Raw genomic sequence first — 14,884 nt, forward strand, 5'->3', positions numbered from 1 at the left:
ACACACGGATGTCCTCCTCCCCTCCCCCACCACCAGGGATCCAGATGCACAGCCCATTCCTCTGCCCAAGGACCCAGGCACAGACTCCCTACCAGGGAGCTAGACTCTGGGACCCCCCTCCCATCACACACACAGACCTCCTCCCACTGCTATCACCCCCATAGAACACCAGATACAGAGAGCCCCATCCAGGCACCCAGAAACACACACCCTCCAGGGCCCCAGGACCTGGCCCAACCCTGAGCCTGCCAGACCCAGCACCAGGAAGTGCTGAGGGCACCTGGCATGAGAGTTGGCTGGGCCACCCGAAACCCAGGCCTGGGACAGCTGAACATTTGTGGCCTTCTCACCACAAGAGGAATGTACTCTGACAGCACAGGTCATTGGGGGAGGTTTGTGAACAACCCTCCCACCCCCTCAGCAGGGGAGGACTCCAGTGCCCACTTGCTGGCAGAGCCTGAGTTTCGCTGTGGCCTTTCTGGGCTTCCTTAGGAGAAACACTGCAATCAGCCCCAGGCCTGAGAGGAAGCCAAGCCTTACACTGGGTAAGAGTCCAGTTCCTTACAGCAGCAACCCAAGGCACCGTGTGCTTTCCCAGCCTCCTGCCCAACAGGCCTCCTAGTTATCAGGGCAGACCCTGCTTCCTGCAGTCCCCTACCCTGCCCAGCCTAGTGAAGCCAGGATACAGGCGCCAGGCATGGGGATCACCCAGGCCTCACTCAGAAAGAGACTGCTTTATTGAAGCTACTCAGACATTGTTTTTCAGACTATCTCACAGTCTTGGGACGAGGGATGCAGAAGCGGGGCTGGGAGTCCTCCTGTGACTGTGGGCCACACCCAAGGCTCAGTTTCGGGTGCTCCTGCGGGCAGCAGATGTGGTCCTGATGGAATAGGTCCTGAGGGCTCCAGGGCCCCCGCTGCTAGAGAAGCTCAGGGCATTGCTGCCCATGGTTCCCCCGAAGGTCAGTCCGCTGCCACTGCCACCACCACCAATGGGATTCGCCACAGCTGGGGGAGAAGGGAGGAGGGCTCATTCGTGTGAGGCCCCCACCAGGGACCCATCCCTTCTCTCTTTCACTCTATCCCTGCCCTCCTGCCACAGATGCCCCTCTCCTACACCGCTACCTTCCCACCCCTCACCCCCACCCCTCACCCCCACCCCTCACCCCCACCCCTCACCCCCACCCCTCACCCCTCACCCCCACCCCCACCCCTCACCCCCACCCCTCACCCCCACCCCTCACCCCCACCCCTCCACTGGCCAACCCAAAAGGAGCCTCTGACAGTGGTGGGAGCTGCTCCACAGGCACTCCCTGCCCCATCCTGCCCCCCAGGGCCATTGAACCTGGCTGGGTGTGAGCTCCAGGACCCGCCCAAAGCTGTGGAACAGAAAGAGGCTCCCAGACCCCACAAGCAGGTCCCTCGGGCCAGTCTACCATTCTCCAGACCCAGCCTAGTCTGGACAGTATAGGGGATGCTCCCCATGGGCCACAGCCAAGGACTTACAGATGTTCACGGCTCCCACTCCATCTCCGGCCATCCTGGGGACAGAGGACAGACTGTGAGAGCAGCCCTTGCCTCACACTGGAGGGAAGCACACCCAGCACTCCCTGGCAGGACCAAGCAGGGTGCTTGTGCTTTCCTTCTGGTCCCCACACTTCCAGCCTGCCCCCAGCCTTGTGAATTGAGCAAGGAGGAGTGGGGGAAGGGAGAGTTCACTTAGGCCTTTCCACCTACCTGCCACATGACCTTGGGCAATGTCTAAGAGCCTCCATTTCCTACCTGCAATTGGGCGTAACTACAGGACCAAGGTCATGGGCTTGTTTGTGAGGGTCAAATAACATATTTACCTAAAGCCCTGGGCACCCAGAATTAGGTAAATGGTAGCTGCACTTATTACTTATGTAGAGGGCTGCCTTCCCTCACCAGATCATAAAATCCTAAAAGTGTCTGTAGCCTACTGAACCTTGTATCTTCAGTCCCTAGCATAAGGCCTGGCAAAGCAATTGCTTAATATGTGTTGAAATAATTAGTGAATTGTTGACCGACTGAAGGACTCCAGAGGAGAAAGGGGGAAGGTGGGCTGACTTTAAGCAGCCTGTGGGGCTGAAACAGTTCTTGCAGTGGAAATTAAAAATCTGTGGGAGACAACTGGGTGTGTTTGTTTTGTGACTCACAGCCCCACTGTCTTCAAGCCCCTGGCCTTGGGGATCAGTTTGCTCTGCAGGACTTAAGGGAGGCCTCACTTTGGTGGAGGGAGTAGCCCTAAGCCCAGGAAGAGAGTGGAGCAAAGGCCAAGGGCAAGATGATGTGTTTGCTGGAAGCTTCCAGGCTCCTTGTTCAAAAGGCCCCTGCAAGTGCTGGGAGTTGCCAGCACTTGTGGGTAAGGAGGGGGAGCCAGGTTGCAATCAGGCAGCAAGTCTATCTAAGAATTTCTAGTGCAATGCCTAAAGAACTCAGAAGGAAGAGGCTTGAATGCCCAAAGCTCTAGTGATTTGAGTGATTTTTCTTTTCTCTAAGTACTTATTTTTGTGCCTAATTTTTTAAATTTTATTTTGTACTCTTAAGGAAGGTCCCCCAATTTGTATGAGTTTCCAGACCACATATCCTGGATCTGCCCCTGGGAAGGGCTGAGGCGTTAAGGGATAAAAGCAAGGTGTCCATCTCCTTGTCCCCCAGGGGTGGAGAGGGAACGTATCCTCTCAGAGAACCAGGATCTAAGCCTGACGACAGCAACCTGGACTGAGAGTAGGCTGTCACAGAAGGGGATGTCTCTGCTTGCTGTGTGACCTGACCATCTCTGAGCTTCGGTCTCCTCATCAGGTCCCACTCCAAGGGTCCCCTGGCTCTGACTTCTGTGAGGAAGGGGGCCTAGGGTATAGGTTCTGGAGAAAGGGGGGCCCTGCACCCATGGGGTAAGGAGGGGGCAGAGAGGCACTTGGCTGGAGCCGCCCTGTGCCCGGAGCAGCTTCTCTTTTCCCAGAGGCCTTTGGTGTTCAATTTCTCTTCCCACAAAGAAGGCGGGGTGGCAACCCAGAGAGGCAGGTCAGTGCACAGGGGCTCAGATCCTGATGCACTGTATCTCCTCTCCCTCCTCCCAGCATCCAGGCACTCTGCCCTAGTGCTCCCTCATTCCCCAGTTCCCTCTTCTCCTCTCCATTCATCCTCCATATTCTCTCCCCAGCCGTTCAGGAATAATGCTCAGAAGAGAACAGGTTTTTTTCCGAAACTCAGCATTTTACAAATGCAAGTTACTGGTCTCTGAGTGCTCAACCCATCTGCAACCACCCTGAGGGCAGAAACTTCTCTTACACATTATCTATCTCCATGTTGGATTCTAACAAGCCAAGAATGAAGAGTCCTATTTCCAAGCTTTTGTCAGCGCTGTTGCCTCTCATCCTCTCCAAATCCTAACCTTCCCTCAAGGTGCAATGCTACAGCCATGTCTGTTAACTGAATGAATCCAGCAACCTAATGTGAACAGCCTCAACTTCATAGACAGAGATGCTGTGTCTTTTATGAAGAATTCCCTGTAAGACTAACCCATCCCCACCTCCTCTCTGCCTACAGGTGAGTATTTGAATATCTCTGGAGTCAGAGGAAACTCTCCTCCTCCACACATTCATCAATGCCACATGATTTAGCACTTAGTTATGTAGTGAGAAGCAGCCCATGTCATGGAAGATGCTTGGACCAGGACTCAGAACACCTTTACTGCAGACTGGCCCTGTTCCCTGAATCAATAAAACTAAACCACAGCATTCCCCTCTGTAGACTAGGGAATCAATAATATCTGACCTGCTTACCTGAATGAGGATCAAATAAAATAACCCTGCCTCCACACACAAGGGGGTTATTACTTCACTTTCTCACTGAGCTTTACACCACGTGTTCTTTCCTTCTAGAAGGTTATCTCATTGAAGGCAAAGAAGCAAGCATTAGCTCTGCGCTCCCCACACCTCCCACCCCCAGTGCCCTGCAGCAGAGGGGGACACAGGAAATGCCTGGAGATGGATGAAGGACAGGCCCAAACCCCACTGAATCCCAGGATCCCCTTCCCAGCCTCCCCACCCCTCACCTGCTTTCCTCGCCCTCCAGCAGCTTGCGGTAGGTGGCGATCTCGATGTCCAGGGCCAGCTTGATGTTCATCAGCTCCTGGTACTCACGCAGCTGCCGTGCCATGTCCTGCTTGGCCTGCTGCAGGGCAGCCTCCAGCTCCTCCTGCTTGGCATGGGCATCCTTGAGTGCCAGCTCCCCACGCTCCTCAGCCTCAGCGATGGTGGCCTCCAGCTTGGCACACTGTGGACATTAGTGGAGCTGTGAGCTGGGGGACAGGGCTCACCAGTCTCTGCCTTCCTGCCTGCCCATCCTGCAGTGAGCACCTGGGCAACTTGCTTAAGGTGGCTTCATGCGCACCACCTACTCCCCCAAGTACCAGGGAATCCTAAGGGTTAAACCCATGGGTTTGGATATCCAATGCCTAGGTTCCAATTCTGTCTCTGCCACTTACTAGCTATGTGGTGTTGGGCAAATCAACCCTTCTGTGCCAAAGTCTCCCCTCTTCTGAAAGAGCAGTGATCACAGTTTCTCCCTTACAGGGATATTGCAAGGATGAAATGAGATAATACACAAGAAACCCTGAGCACAATGTCTAGCACACAGCAAGTACTTAATAAATGCTATTATGATTACTATTATTAAAAATTGCTAATATGATTCACAAATGCCCAGTCCCCCAGCCCCAGCCCTCAGCTGGAGGAGCTCCAATGCATGGGATCCTAGCTGAGTCCCCAAGTGTCAAGCAGCTGGCAACGACCAGAAACTACCTTAAAAACAGAAATCAGTTAGGAACAGGCCCAGAACAGGGGTGCTTGGAGCAGAGAGACCCTACTAGGCTCCCCCTGATGCCATGGGATGGATGAGCCACAGCCCATGGGTTTGGGTAGAGATTGTCTTGTAACAGTCTGAACAGAAGTAACTCCATTTTGTTAAATTTTTGAATTTAAAAACTTGTTCTCTCCTGTTACCCAAACCATACAGCCTGCAGCTAATTGCCAGAACATGATAACTCTTGCTCTCACACTGTACACAAATAATTAGAGAAAAATTATTAACCCAGATGGCCATTCCTTACTATCTTACTAACCTGCCCATAGAGAATGAAGTACGACTCTAGTTAACTCCCACCCGGGAAGTTCCTTAATGATTATCTGAAACACTCAAGCATGTCTGCATGTCCCCACTTGGTCACCATGAATCAACTTTCTACCACAGACCCCTATAAAATTCTTTGGCAAACCTGGGAGAGGCAGAGACGGTCTTTGAGACATAAGTCCTCCATTTCCCCAGGCTGCCGGCTTCCTGATTAAAGGCTACCTTTCCTTACACCAACACTTGTCTCTCAATTATTGGCTATTGAGTGGCGAGCAAATGGATCTTTGGGGTCTCCACAACAGTCTGGTTCCCACAGACCTGCGTCTGCCTGGAGCAGCTGCCACTTCCTGCCTGGCCTTAGAGTTCCCTCTGCTTCTGGCTCATCCCCCACTACCAGGAGCCTGTCTAGTCCCAGGGCTCACCTCATTCAGCTCAGACATCCCCATCCCTTATCCCAGGCTTCTCCTCCTCCTTTCTCACTGACCACTCTCTGCCCTTGGATCCTCTTCCTCAGCTGAGGCACTTGCCTCTCTGCCCCTTGGCCACCGATCAGTGTCCTGGTCTGTCACACTGGTGGCCCCAGGCCAGGCCATCCCACTGTCTCTGGAGGCCCCTTCCAGCCCCTCTTGTGGTCCCTTGACAGTGGCAGACACCGCAACTCTGGGGTCTAGATCTGCCCTGTTGTGTGAGAGGAGAACCAGATGTGGCGGAGGCTTCAGGGTTTGGGAAACTGCCCTTCATGATTCTGTGTCTCCCCTCTTGGCCTGGAAGCTGGCCCACTTTATGGGGTGATTCATGGCCCTGCATCAGTGCCAGGAGGCAGCCTCCAGCCTCCTGTAAACAGGCCCACAGGGCTCCAAGGGGAGGACACTTCTGGGTAAATCACCCCACCTCACACCTCCAATCCCCCAGCTCATCTGCGAACCAGCTCCCTCCCCACTGCAGACAACTGCCTGTCCACACCTGTGCCTCAGCCAGGGCTGCGGGACCTTCCCTCATCAACACCCCCACCCCAGCTCCCAGCAAACTGCATCCACACAGTCAGTCTCTCATCTGAGACCCATGCCCCTACCATATGCCAGGTACTGGAAGGTAGGGGCAGTGACCCAGACAGACAGGGTCCCTGCTCTCAAGACATCTGCTCTATTCCAGTGGAGGTGGGGACAGTCAATAACTTAACTAATAGGACAGAAGTTTCAGAGAATGATAGGTGCTTCAAACAACCGCAGACAGGCTGCCAATACAGTAGCTGTGTGGTCAAGGAAGCCGCCTCTGAGAAGGGGTCTCTGTCCTAAACCCCAAGGATGAGAATGGGACAGCCGTGGACAGAGCTGGGAGAACCACATTCCAGGTGGAGGGAACACCAAGTGCAAAGGCCCTGAAGCATGAACATGCTTGGCAAATGCAAAATACAGGAAGTGGGTTGGGTTAGCGTGGCTGAGCAGAGTGAGTGAGGGGAGTCATGGGAAATAAGGTCAGGGGCTTTGGGAGACATAGTAAGGGTTTCTGTGGCCTCTGTCTCCCCTATGGACTGTGAGTTCCCAGGTACAGCATTCTCCACCCAGAGCTAGGTGCAAGCAGAGTGCTCAGTACTGGTGCAGTAACTAATGGTGGTTCTTCTCTGGCCGGCCAGCCTAAGGCTTCCTCCACAGGCTCTATGCCAGGCAGGACTCTTCTCCTCCCAGTAGCCCCATGCCAGGACCTGGCCAAGAACATTCTGTCCTAGAGATCTCACAAGTGGGCATGAGAAGTGAGCTCACCAGCTCTGGCCTGGGAAGGACAGGACCAACACCCTCCCTCCAGCCTCCTGCTGCTCACCCTGAGCTTGGCCTCATCTGGCTGCCCTTCACATGCCCCAAACAGGCAGGAGCAAGGGAAAGGGCTTGTCCCCACCTGGTTCTTGATGTTGTCAATCTCAGCCTGCAGCCTCTGGATGGCCCGGTTCATCTCCGCAATCTCATTCCGGGTATTCCGGAGGTTGTCCCCGTGCTTCCCAGCCTGGGCCTGGAGGGTCTCAAACTGGAGGGGCCACACAGAGAAGCATGGCAGGGGGGTAGGCAATGGTTGCAGGTGACTCGTCCCTCTTCCCATACAAGGAAGGCCCCTCCCAGCTTATATTTCCAAGGAAGGACAGTCTGACTCCCGGCAATCTTCACCCAATGCCAGGAGGCCAGACTATTGAGCTGCAGCGGGGAAGGGGTTCGGTCTCTTCCCAGCTAGGACAGGCAGGGCAGGCAGGGCAGGGAAGGCTCACCAGGCCCATCCCCACAGACCCTAGGGTTCTTCCTGCTCCCACCAGGTCCTAATGCTGGAGAATCATTGAGAGTCTGAGGCCCTCGCCTGTGCAACAACCCCCTCACCAGCATCCCCATTTCACAGATGAGGGGAGTGAGTCCCAAAGAAGGGAAAACACCATCCAGGGATCACACAGCAAGTCAATGTCAGACAAGGGACTGAACCCAGGTCTCCCTGTTGGTATACCTGCTTTCAATCTTTGCCTTCGGCTCCCTTCTCCGGGAATGCTGGATTACCCCAGAGTGCGCCTTCACCCTTGGCTGTCTGACCTCCGTGAAGTATGTGCGATATTTAAGCCTCCCAGGTCTGGAGTCCTACGACTTAGGATCTAGTCCCTACTCTTCTGTCTACTAGCTGCAAAGATTTAGGCAAATTACATAACCTCTCTGTGCCTCAGTTTCCTCATCTTTAAAATGGGGATAATAATGATGTCTACCTAATAGGGCTATTTCATGGATTACGTGAATCAATACTGTTAAAACATCTGAAACATCCCCTAGCACTACGTATCTGCCAAATTTTAGCTACCATAATTGTTAATCCATGTCTATTTCCCCTGCCCTGTCCTCTCATCAGGCCAGAATCTCCCCAGGGGACCTGGTCTTTACATCCAGGCACACAGGAGAGCACACAGATTTAGCCTCTAAAACGCCTGCCAGACAGTGGGACCCCAGGCCCTAAAGGCTCAAGATAAGTTGAGGAGTAAGAGGGACCCTGGCAGGAGGAGGAAATGTGCCCCCTATGGCCACACACCTTGGTCTGGTACCAGCTCTCTGCCTCGGCCCGGCTGCGGTTGGCCATCTCCTCATACTGGGCCTTGACATCAGCAATAATGCCATCCAGGTCCAGGGAGCGACTGTTGTCCATGGACAGCACCACAGACGTGTCCGAGATCTGGGACTGCAGCTCCGTCAACTCCTGTAGGGACAGACCAAAGATCGGGGCTTGGGGTATGACCCATTACTGTGCTCATGACCACCCTGGGATTCCACACACAGGGGAACAGAAAAGAGAAGAAAGGCTGGGGTGGGCTGGGTCACCAGGCAGTGAGAGGCACAGACCCAGCACACAGCAAACAGTTCTTTCTGCCCACCCTTGGCTCCCAAAGAGCCCACTAAAGGGGTTAAAGAAAGTGACAGTATTGTGAACAGTAATGGAGGTGCCCTTGCAGCATGAGCTCTATTGTGAATGGGGCTAACAGGAGATGGATGAAATAAACCATATTCCACCCTGTAATGGAATACTCTACAGCCTGTAAACTGGTGATACGGCTGTGTTTGCTGACAGAGACGTACGTCCATGGTATTCGTTGCATGAAAGAAGGTATAATTGTATTTTTATTACAAATAGATATTTTGGGCTGGCCAGTTAGCTCAGTTGGTTAGAGAGCTGTGTTATAACACCAAGGTCAAGGGTTTGGAGCCCTGTACCAGCCAGCCGCCAAAAAAAACCCCAGATATTTCTATATTTCTGTGTGTATATATGCACAGAAAAGTCTGGAAATATAGATATGAAGATGGTAACAATTGGTAAAAGTGATCTCTTTTCAATTTTATGATATACTTAATTTTTTAAATTTTTGCAATGAGTATTTATTACTCTCACAATGAGAAAACAATTTTATATATGTATGTTATATATAAATGTATACATGTGTGTACATATACATAATAACATACATAAAATGTGTGCTAGACATAGGAAGACCTGAACAGAGATTACAAGGGCCCGAAGTGAGCCTCTAGGCCCCAGCCCCTGAAATGACTGCACATGTGGAAGTTGCCTTGAGGGGCTAATGAAGGCTGGATGTTCAGGCAAAGACCAGACGGAAGAGATCTGAGATGTGGTCTGTAATTAGCCCCAAGTGCTAATTATGCCCCAGCCCAGCCTCTGCCAGATGACTGGCCACCCTATCTTCTGCCTAAGGCCAGAGACTCACATTGATGAGAGTGAAGAAGTTCTTAAATCCCCATGAGGGAAAAGAACTGAAGCCCAGCAGGGCAAGGGGAGAGGGAAAGAATGAGATGAGAAGGTTGGACAGAGTGGCCAGGTGGTGGGTGGCCACCCATCCAGTCCCTCTGGGTATTGACTCTCAGCACTCGAGTCTCTCCTGACTCAGGCTCCCCTGCCCGCCCCACCCAGCCCACCTTTGAACTCTGCCATAGCCTGGGATCCCTGACCTCCTCCCAGTTCCTTTCAGCCCCACCCAATTCCCCTTCCTGACAAATGCGATCATCCCATGTGTCTCCAAAGCCAGTCCTGAGAGATCCTACCTGCTCTGCTATCCCTAGCTTCTCCCGAACCCCTAGTCCATCATGGATTCCTGAGTCCAGAAAGGATAAAGAGCAGGATAAATGCACCCATCTCCCAAGATACATCCAGAGACAGGGGGCTGTACCAGATGGCTCCCTGGTTAGGACACATAAGATGAGACATGTCACCCACCCCTGGGGTCCTCACCGTCTCATTGAGGGTCTTGAGGAAGTTGATCTCATCATTCAGGGCATCCACCTTGGCCTCCAACTCCACCTTGTTCATAAAGGCAGCATCCACATCCTGGGGCGGGGAGGGCAGGTCACGAAACAGGGCAGAGGGACACCATGTCCTCAGTACAGGGAACATTTAGAACGGATGGGACAAGCCAGTCCTATCCAACCCATAGGGCCAAACATTACTGCCCTAGAAAGAAACACAGTTTCTCCAGGCTGACATGACCACAAGGAAGCTTCCTCTGCCGGCCTCCAGGCTGTGTGGCGAGCATCATCTCCACGCATCCCCAGGACCGGAGGTGGCTTCTCAGCACTGGGAGCTCAGAGCAGCCTGAAGCCTCAGACCTAGCACTTGACCAGTTCTAATCTCTGGAGACCTAGTGACAAGCCTAGTCATTCAACACACGCACGCACACACGCACACACGCACACACACACTGGCTCCCTGACATCTCCCTCTCCAAGCCCAGTTCTCCCCTCTTGTACAGCCCAGGCCAGACCTTGGCCACAGGTCCCCACTGGCTGCTCAGGTGAGAGAGCCCTGTGGTCCCCTGTCCCAAGTGTTTTCAGACAACCTGCCCCCCCAGCCTCTCTGTCCCCCTCACCTTCTTCAGCACCACAAACTCATTCTCAGCAGCCGTGCGGCGGTTAATTTCATCTTCATACCTGCCATAGAGGAGGGGCGTGGTGTCGGTGCAGCTTTGCCTCCATCCCCTCATATACAGGTGTGAAATCTACCCTGCCTCCCCTCCACCCCCTCCTTAATGACACAACTGAAAAAACAGGTGTCAGAGCTACAAAACCAAATTTCCCTGACTTCCACATGGCTGTTCCTAGGGCTTTGAGTCTCAGCATGGGGGGGAGGCAGCAAGAAGGAAATGTGAATTAAAGGGACGAAGGCCGCATGCACTGGGGGAAAGAAAGCACATAATAATAGCCATGCCCATGGCCTGCTTTCTATAGCGCCTGTGTGCTTCCCATGCACTAACTCATTTTATCCTCACTACAGCCCCATAGCGATGGTACTAGGACTGTCAGAGAAGGGAACAGAGGCACAGAGAGACAGATAGTCTGCCCAAGTCACTAAGCTGCTGAGTGGCAAAGCCCAAACTTGAACCCTGGCAGTTTGACTCCTGAGCACATGCCTTAACCACCACCTAATGCTACCCCTGAGGGGTGAAGAAAGGATCTGACAGAAAAAACCTTGTGGAATCAGGACAGGGGATAGTGGAATGGCCCAGCCCCCATCCCATTCCCACAGCTCCCCCCACCCACCCCTCTTCCTCCGAAGGAGCCAGCCCCTGACCTCAGGAGGACCAGCAAACAGGGCACAGAGAAAGAGAGTGCACTGACCTAACCTAGTATTTATTTTGGGACTCAAAAAACGGTGTCAGAAATAAGAGCTCAGCAGTGCCCAAGAGCTGCTGGCAGCAGCGAGAGCAGCCTGGGGCAGCTCTGCTGGGGAGCAGGATACCCAGACAGGTTGAGCCCTCTGTGAGCCCAGACTGCCTTGGCGCTGAGCTGCTAGACCCAGAGGTGCACAGATTGGAGCTCCCTGTGCCCCCTTCCAGCTCCTCCTTCAGTCCCAGCCTGCAGCTCAGCCTGGCTCCACAGGAAGGTGCCCTAAGGGTTTTGTCAGGGTTGAGGGGAGGATGTGGGGAAGAAGGGGGCACACGCATGCACGCACACACGTGTAAGTCCCTAACAAAAGGGGTTGGTTGTGGGCCCAGGCCCTCCCCACCCTGCACCTGTCTGGATCCACCTGCTGTGGGATTAATTCTGTTGACTTTTGCCTAAGGGAAGTGGGAGGGGGCACACTGCACAGAGGCCTTTGTGCCCTGCTCCAGTCAGAGCCAGGTGCCTGCTACTGCTTAGTCATACCATCCCAGGCAGAAGACGGCACTTACTCGCTGCCCCCAGTGCCCACTGGGCAGGTGTGCCAGGGTGAGGCCCAGCCCAAGCTTCAGGCTGTACTTTCTAGTCAGTGAGAAAAGAGCACTTCAGAGGCCTGTCCTCAAAACCCCAGTCTCCTGGTCTCCTCTTCACAGTCTCCTTTCTGGCTCCTGCCCTGACCCACCCCACCCTTCAGCCTCAGCAACCCCTCCCATTGCTCATGGTGATCATTCTCCTTCCATGTCCCCTCCTGAGAGTCAAAGACCCAACATTTAAGTCCCAGCTCTCCCAACGACCTGCTATGTGATCTCGACCAAGTTCCTGAATCTATCTAGCCTCTAATTCCTCCCCTGAACAAAAGGAAGTTGTTCTAAAATATCTGTGAGGGTACACAAGTCCTAAAGCACCCCCCAAATAGGACACCTTCTGCTCTACCCTCTCAGGGACTTGGTCAGGCACCCAAAGGGAACCATGCAGGTCAGGGCTGGACTGAGCTATCTCACTGGGACTAAGGCAGAATGACAAGAATGACTTGGAAACAGTCCCAGGGACAAAGAGGGGAGAGAAGAGGCAGGGAATGTGTTAGTAAAGACTGTCCCTTCGGAAAGTTACTGTACTGAGCAGCTTCACACTCTGACCCCTAAACCAGGGGGACAAGCAGAGGGTCAGCTGATGAGGGGCACATTGGCCTGGAGAGGGATCCTCGCAGGTCGCAGGGGAGTATTACTTATTCTTGAAGTCTTCCACAATATCCTGCATGCTCCGCAGCTCCGCCTCCAGGCGGCCCCCATCCACCTGCAGTGCCTCGAGCTGCCCCCGCAGGCCAGCAATCTGCACCTCAAAGAGGCCTGGCAGGCGGCTGCTCTTGGCTGACTTTTGCTCTTGCAGCAGTGACCACTTGGTCTCCAGCAGCTTGTTCTGCTGCTCCAGAAACCGCACCTAGAAGGGACATGAAGAGGAAACCATGAGGGGCCCAACTGTGCCAGCCACCACGGGATTGAGGAGGGTATCGAGCCACCCAGCAAAGCTCATGTCCCCACTGGTTGTTCCCCTGACTGGGCCCCCAGCCCTTGCCCCTCTCCTCTAGGAATCTGTCTTGAGTGTCTCAGAGTGTGACCCAGGGAGCAGATCTACCTGGTTCACTGATATATCCGGTGGCTGACTCTTAACAAATGTGCTTTGGAGTCTCCTCCCTCCTTTGCTCCCTATTGTGTGATCTTCTCTGCCTCCCTCTCAGAAGGACTGCCCCCTTCCTGTCTCTGGGTCCTGGGGCTGACCAGCCCGGCCCCTCCATTCAGGCTGGGACCTCTGCTCTTCCTTCCTCACTATCCTCTCTCTCCTTCCCCTTTCCTCCAGCAAGGCCTCAGGACAGGGCACTACAACCAATCCAATGCAAAATGAGTACCTACTACATGCCCAGCCCTGGGACTCAAAAAGGCCCTTAAGTAGCACCTACTTTGACTGGGGGTGGGAGGCAAGAGAAGCCTCCTCAAAAGCAGCAACTCAAAGCACAAGGACTTGGGGGCTGCAGACAAATCAGATAGTGAAGCTCAACAGAAGGGGGGGAACCTGGGCTTGGGGCTACCTGGGGAGGCTTCAGCAGAACCTGAAGGATGTGTAGGACTAACGGTAAAGGAAAGGAAGACATGGGGCAGGGGCAGTAGGGAGGTACACAAAGGCAGGAGAGGAAAAACGTGGTCTAAGCCCAAGGGAGGGGCCCTGGCCAGAGGGGCCCAGCAGGACCATCCCCCAGTTCCTGGGTCCCACCCATTTGTCCCCCACTCTTTCCAGACCCACCGGTCAAGTCTGCCCTGCCCCTTCCGGGAGGGACCCTTGTGTGAAAGGAGCAGACAGCCAGGAAAAACACTTCCCACTGGCCCCTTCCCAGGATCCTCACTGCCACTCCCTGCCCTCACCCGGGCTACCTCCAAGATTACTCCTCACCTCCTACCACCACAGGGAGGCTGGAGGGGAGCGAGGGGGTCAGCCTCACACGCCTTCCAGCCCTTTGCTTCCAGCAAGCTTCAGCATCTACAGCATGTGGGAGAGCTGGGTTCTCCGCAGCTGGGAAGGGCGTGTCACCCCCCACCTCACCCCTGAACTCCACACAGTCCCCTCTCAGAGAAATGGCCCAGAGAGAGAAGAAGTGCTGGCCTTGGCCTCTGGAGCTCCCAGACTGATTCGGGTGACAAAACTGCCCAAGGGCCCCAGCGGACTCTGAACACAGCCAGCCAGGGCAGCCATACAGAACCTGGGTACACATTGCTGGACGACAGGGAGGGGGACTTGGAGCAGCTTGCTGGAAGAGAGGGGTACAGAACAGCAGCAGGGTTAATGGGGGGCGGGAAGGCCACCGAGACAGCGTTGCCCAATTGTGGCAGAAAGAGGGAGGGGTGCCTGTCCTGCCGCGGTGGCCTGCGTGCGGGAGGGCTAGTGGAGGCGCTGGTGTGGCCTGGAGCGCGGCTGGAGGCAAGATCGAGTCCGCTCACCTTGTCGATGAAGGAAGCGAACTTGTTGTTGAGGGTCTTGATCTGCTCGTGCTCCTCCTGGCGCACCTGCTGGATGGAGGGGTCGATGTCCACCCGCAGCGGGGCCAGCAAGCTCTGATTGACGGTGACCTCGCGGATGCCGGCGCCCACGGGGCCCGCATAGGCGGAGCGCACGGCCACGCGCGGCCGCGGGGCGCCCAGGCCGTAGAGGCTGCCGCTGCCGAAGCCGCCCAGGCGCCCCGAGCTCAGGCGCACCTGGGCGCCGCGGCTCGGGTAGGCGGCGGAGCGCGAGCTGAAGTGGATGGACATCGCGACGCGCCGGGCCGGACCGGACCTAGCGGCGGGCGGGCGGGCGAGGAGGCGCGAACTCGCTGGCCTCGGGGAGACGCGCCCTTTTATCGGCCGGCGCGGGCGGCTGGCCGCACTCAGGTGGGGGCGGGGCCGGCCACCTTTCTCCCCGCGGGCGCCTCCTGCGGCCGCGCCGCCGCCCTCCGCGCCGCCCTTGCCCCGCCGGTGCCCGCGCTGTGGGTCCAAGCGGGAACGGTCCGGAGTGGGCAGGAGCGC

At 55.0% G+C, this 14,884-nt stretch overlaps 1 protein-coding gene across 1 annotated transcript; it reads right to left on the minus strand.

Moving 5' to 3' along the window:
- Window positions 1-767: 767 nt before the first annotated feature.
- KRT7 (keratin 7) lies at window positions 768-14,629 on the minus strand. Its single transcript, XM_063075241.1, has 9 exons — window positions 14,321-14,629; window positions 12,559-12,770; window positions 10,544-10,604; window positions 9,910-10,005; window positions 8,203-8,367; window positions 7,048-7,173; window positions 4,079-4,299; window positions 1,507-1,541; window positions 768-1,008 (listed from the first exon to the last, which is right to left on the minus strand). Exons 1-9 carry the CDS (start codon window positions 14,627-14,629, stop codon window positions 845-847), a joined length of 1,389 nt encoding a protein of 462 aa, XP_062931311.1. The 3' UTR covers window positions 768-844.
- Window positions 14,630-14,884: the final 255 nt, after the last annotated feature.

Source organism: Cynocephalus volans, chromosome 12 (assembly GCF_027409185.1).
Source record: "Cynocephalus volans isolate mCynVol1 chromosome 12, mCynVol1.pri, whole genome shotgun sequence".
NCBI classification, from domain to species: domain Eukaryota; kingdom Metazoa; phylum Chordata; class Mammalia; order Dermoptera; family Cynocephalidae; genus Cynocephalus; species Cynocephalus volans.

Bases quoted from the DNA above. Each gene is read 5' to 3' on its own strand.
- KRT7 (XM_063075241.1), bottom strand. From the start codon at position 14,629: ATGTCCATCCACTTCAGCTCGCGCTCCGCCGCCTACCCGAGCCGCGGC. The intron at 12,771-14,320 runs GTGAGCGGACTC...TGTCCCTTCTAG, and splicing joins TCGCTTCCTTCATCGACAAG to GTGCGGTTTCTGGAGCAGCA. The intron at 4,300-7,047 runs GTGGGGACAAGC...TAATGTCCACAG, and splicing joins TTGACAACATCAAGAACCAG to TGTGCCAAGCTGGAGGCCAC.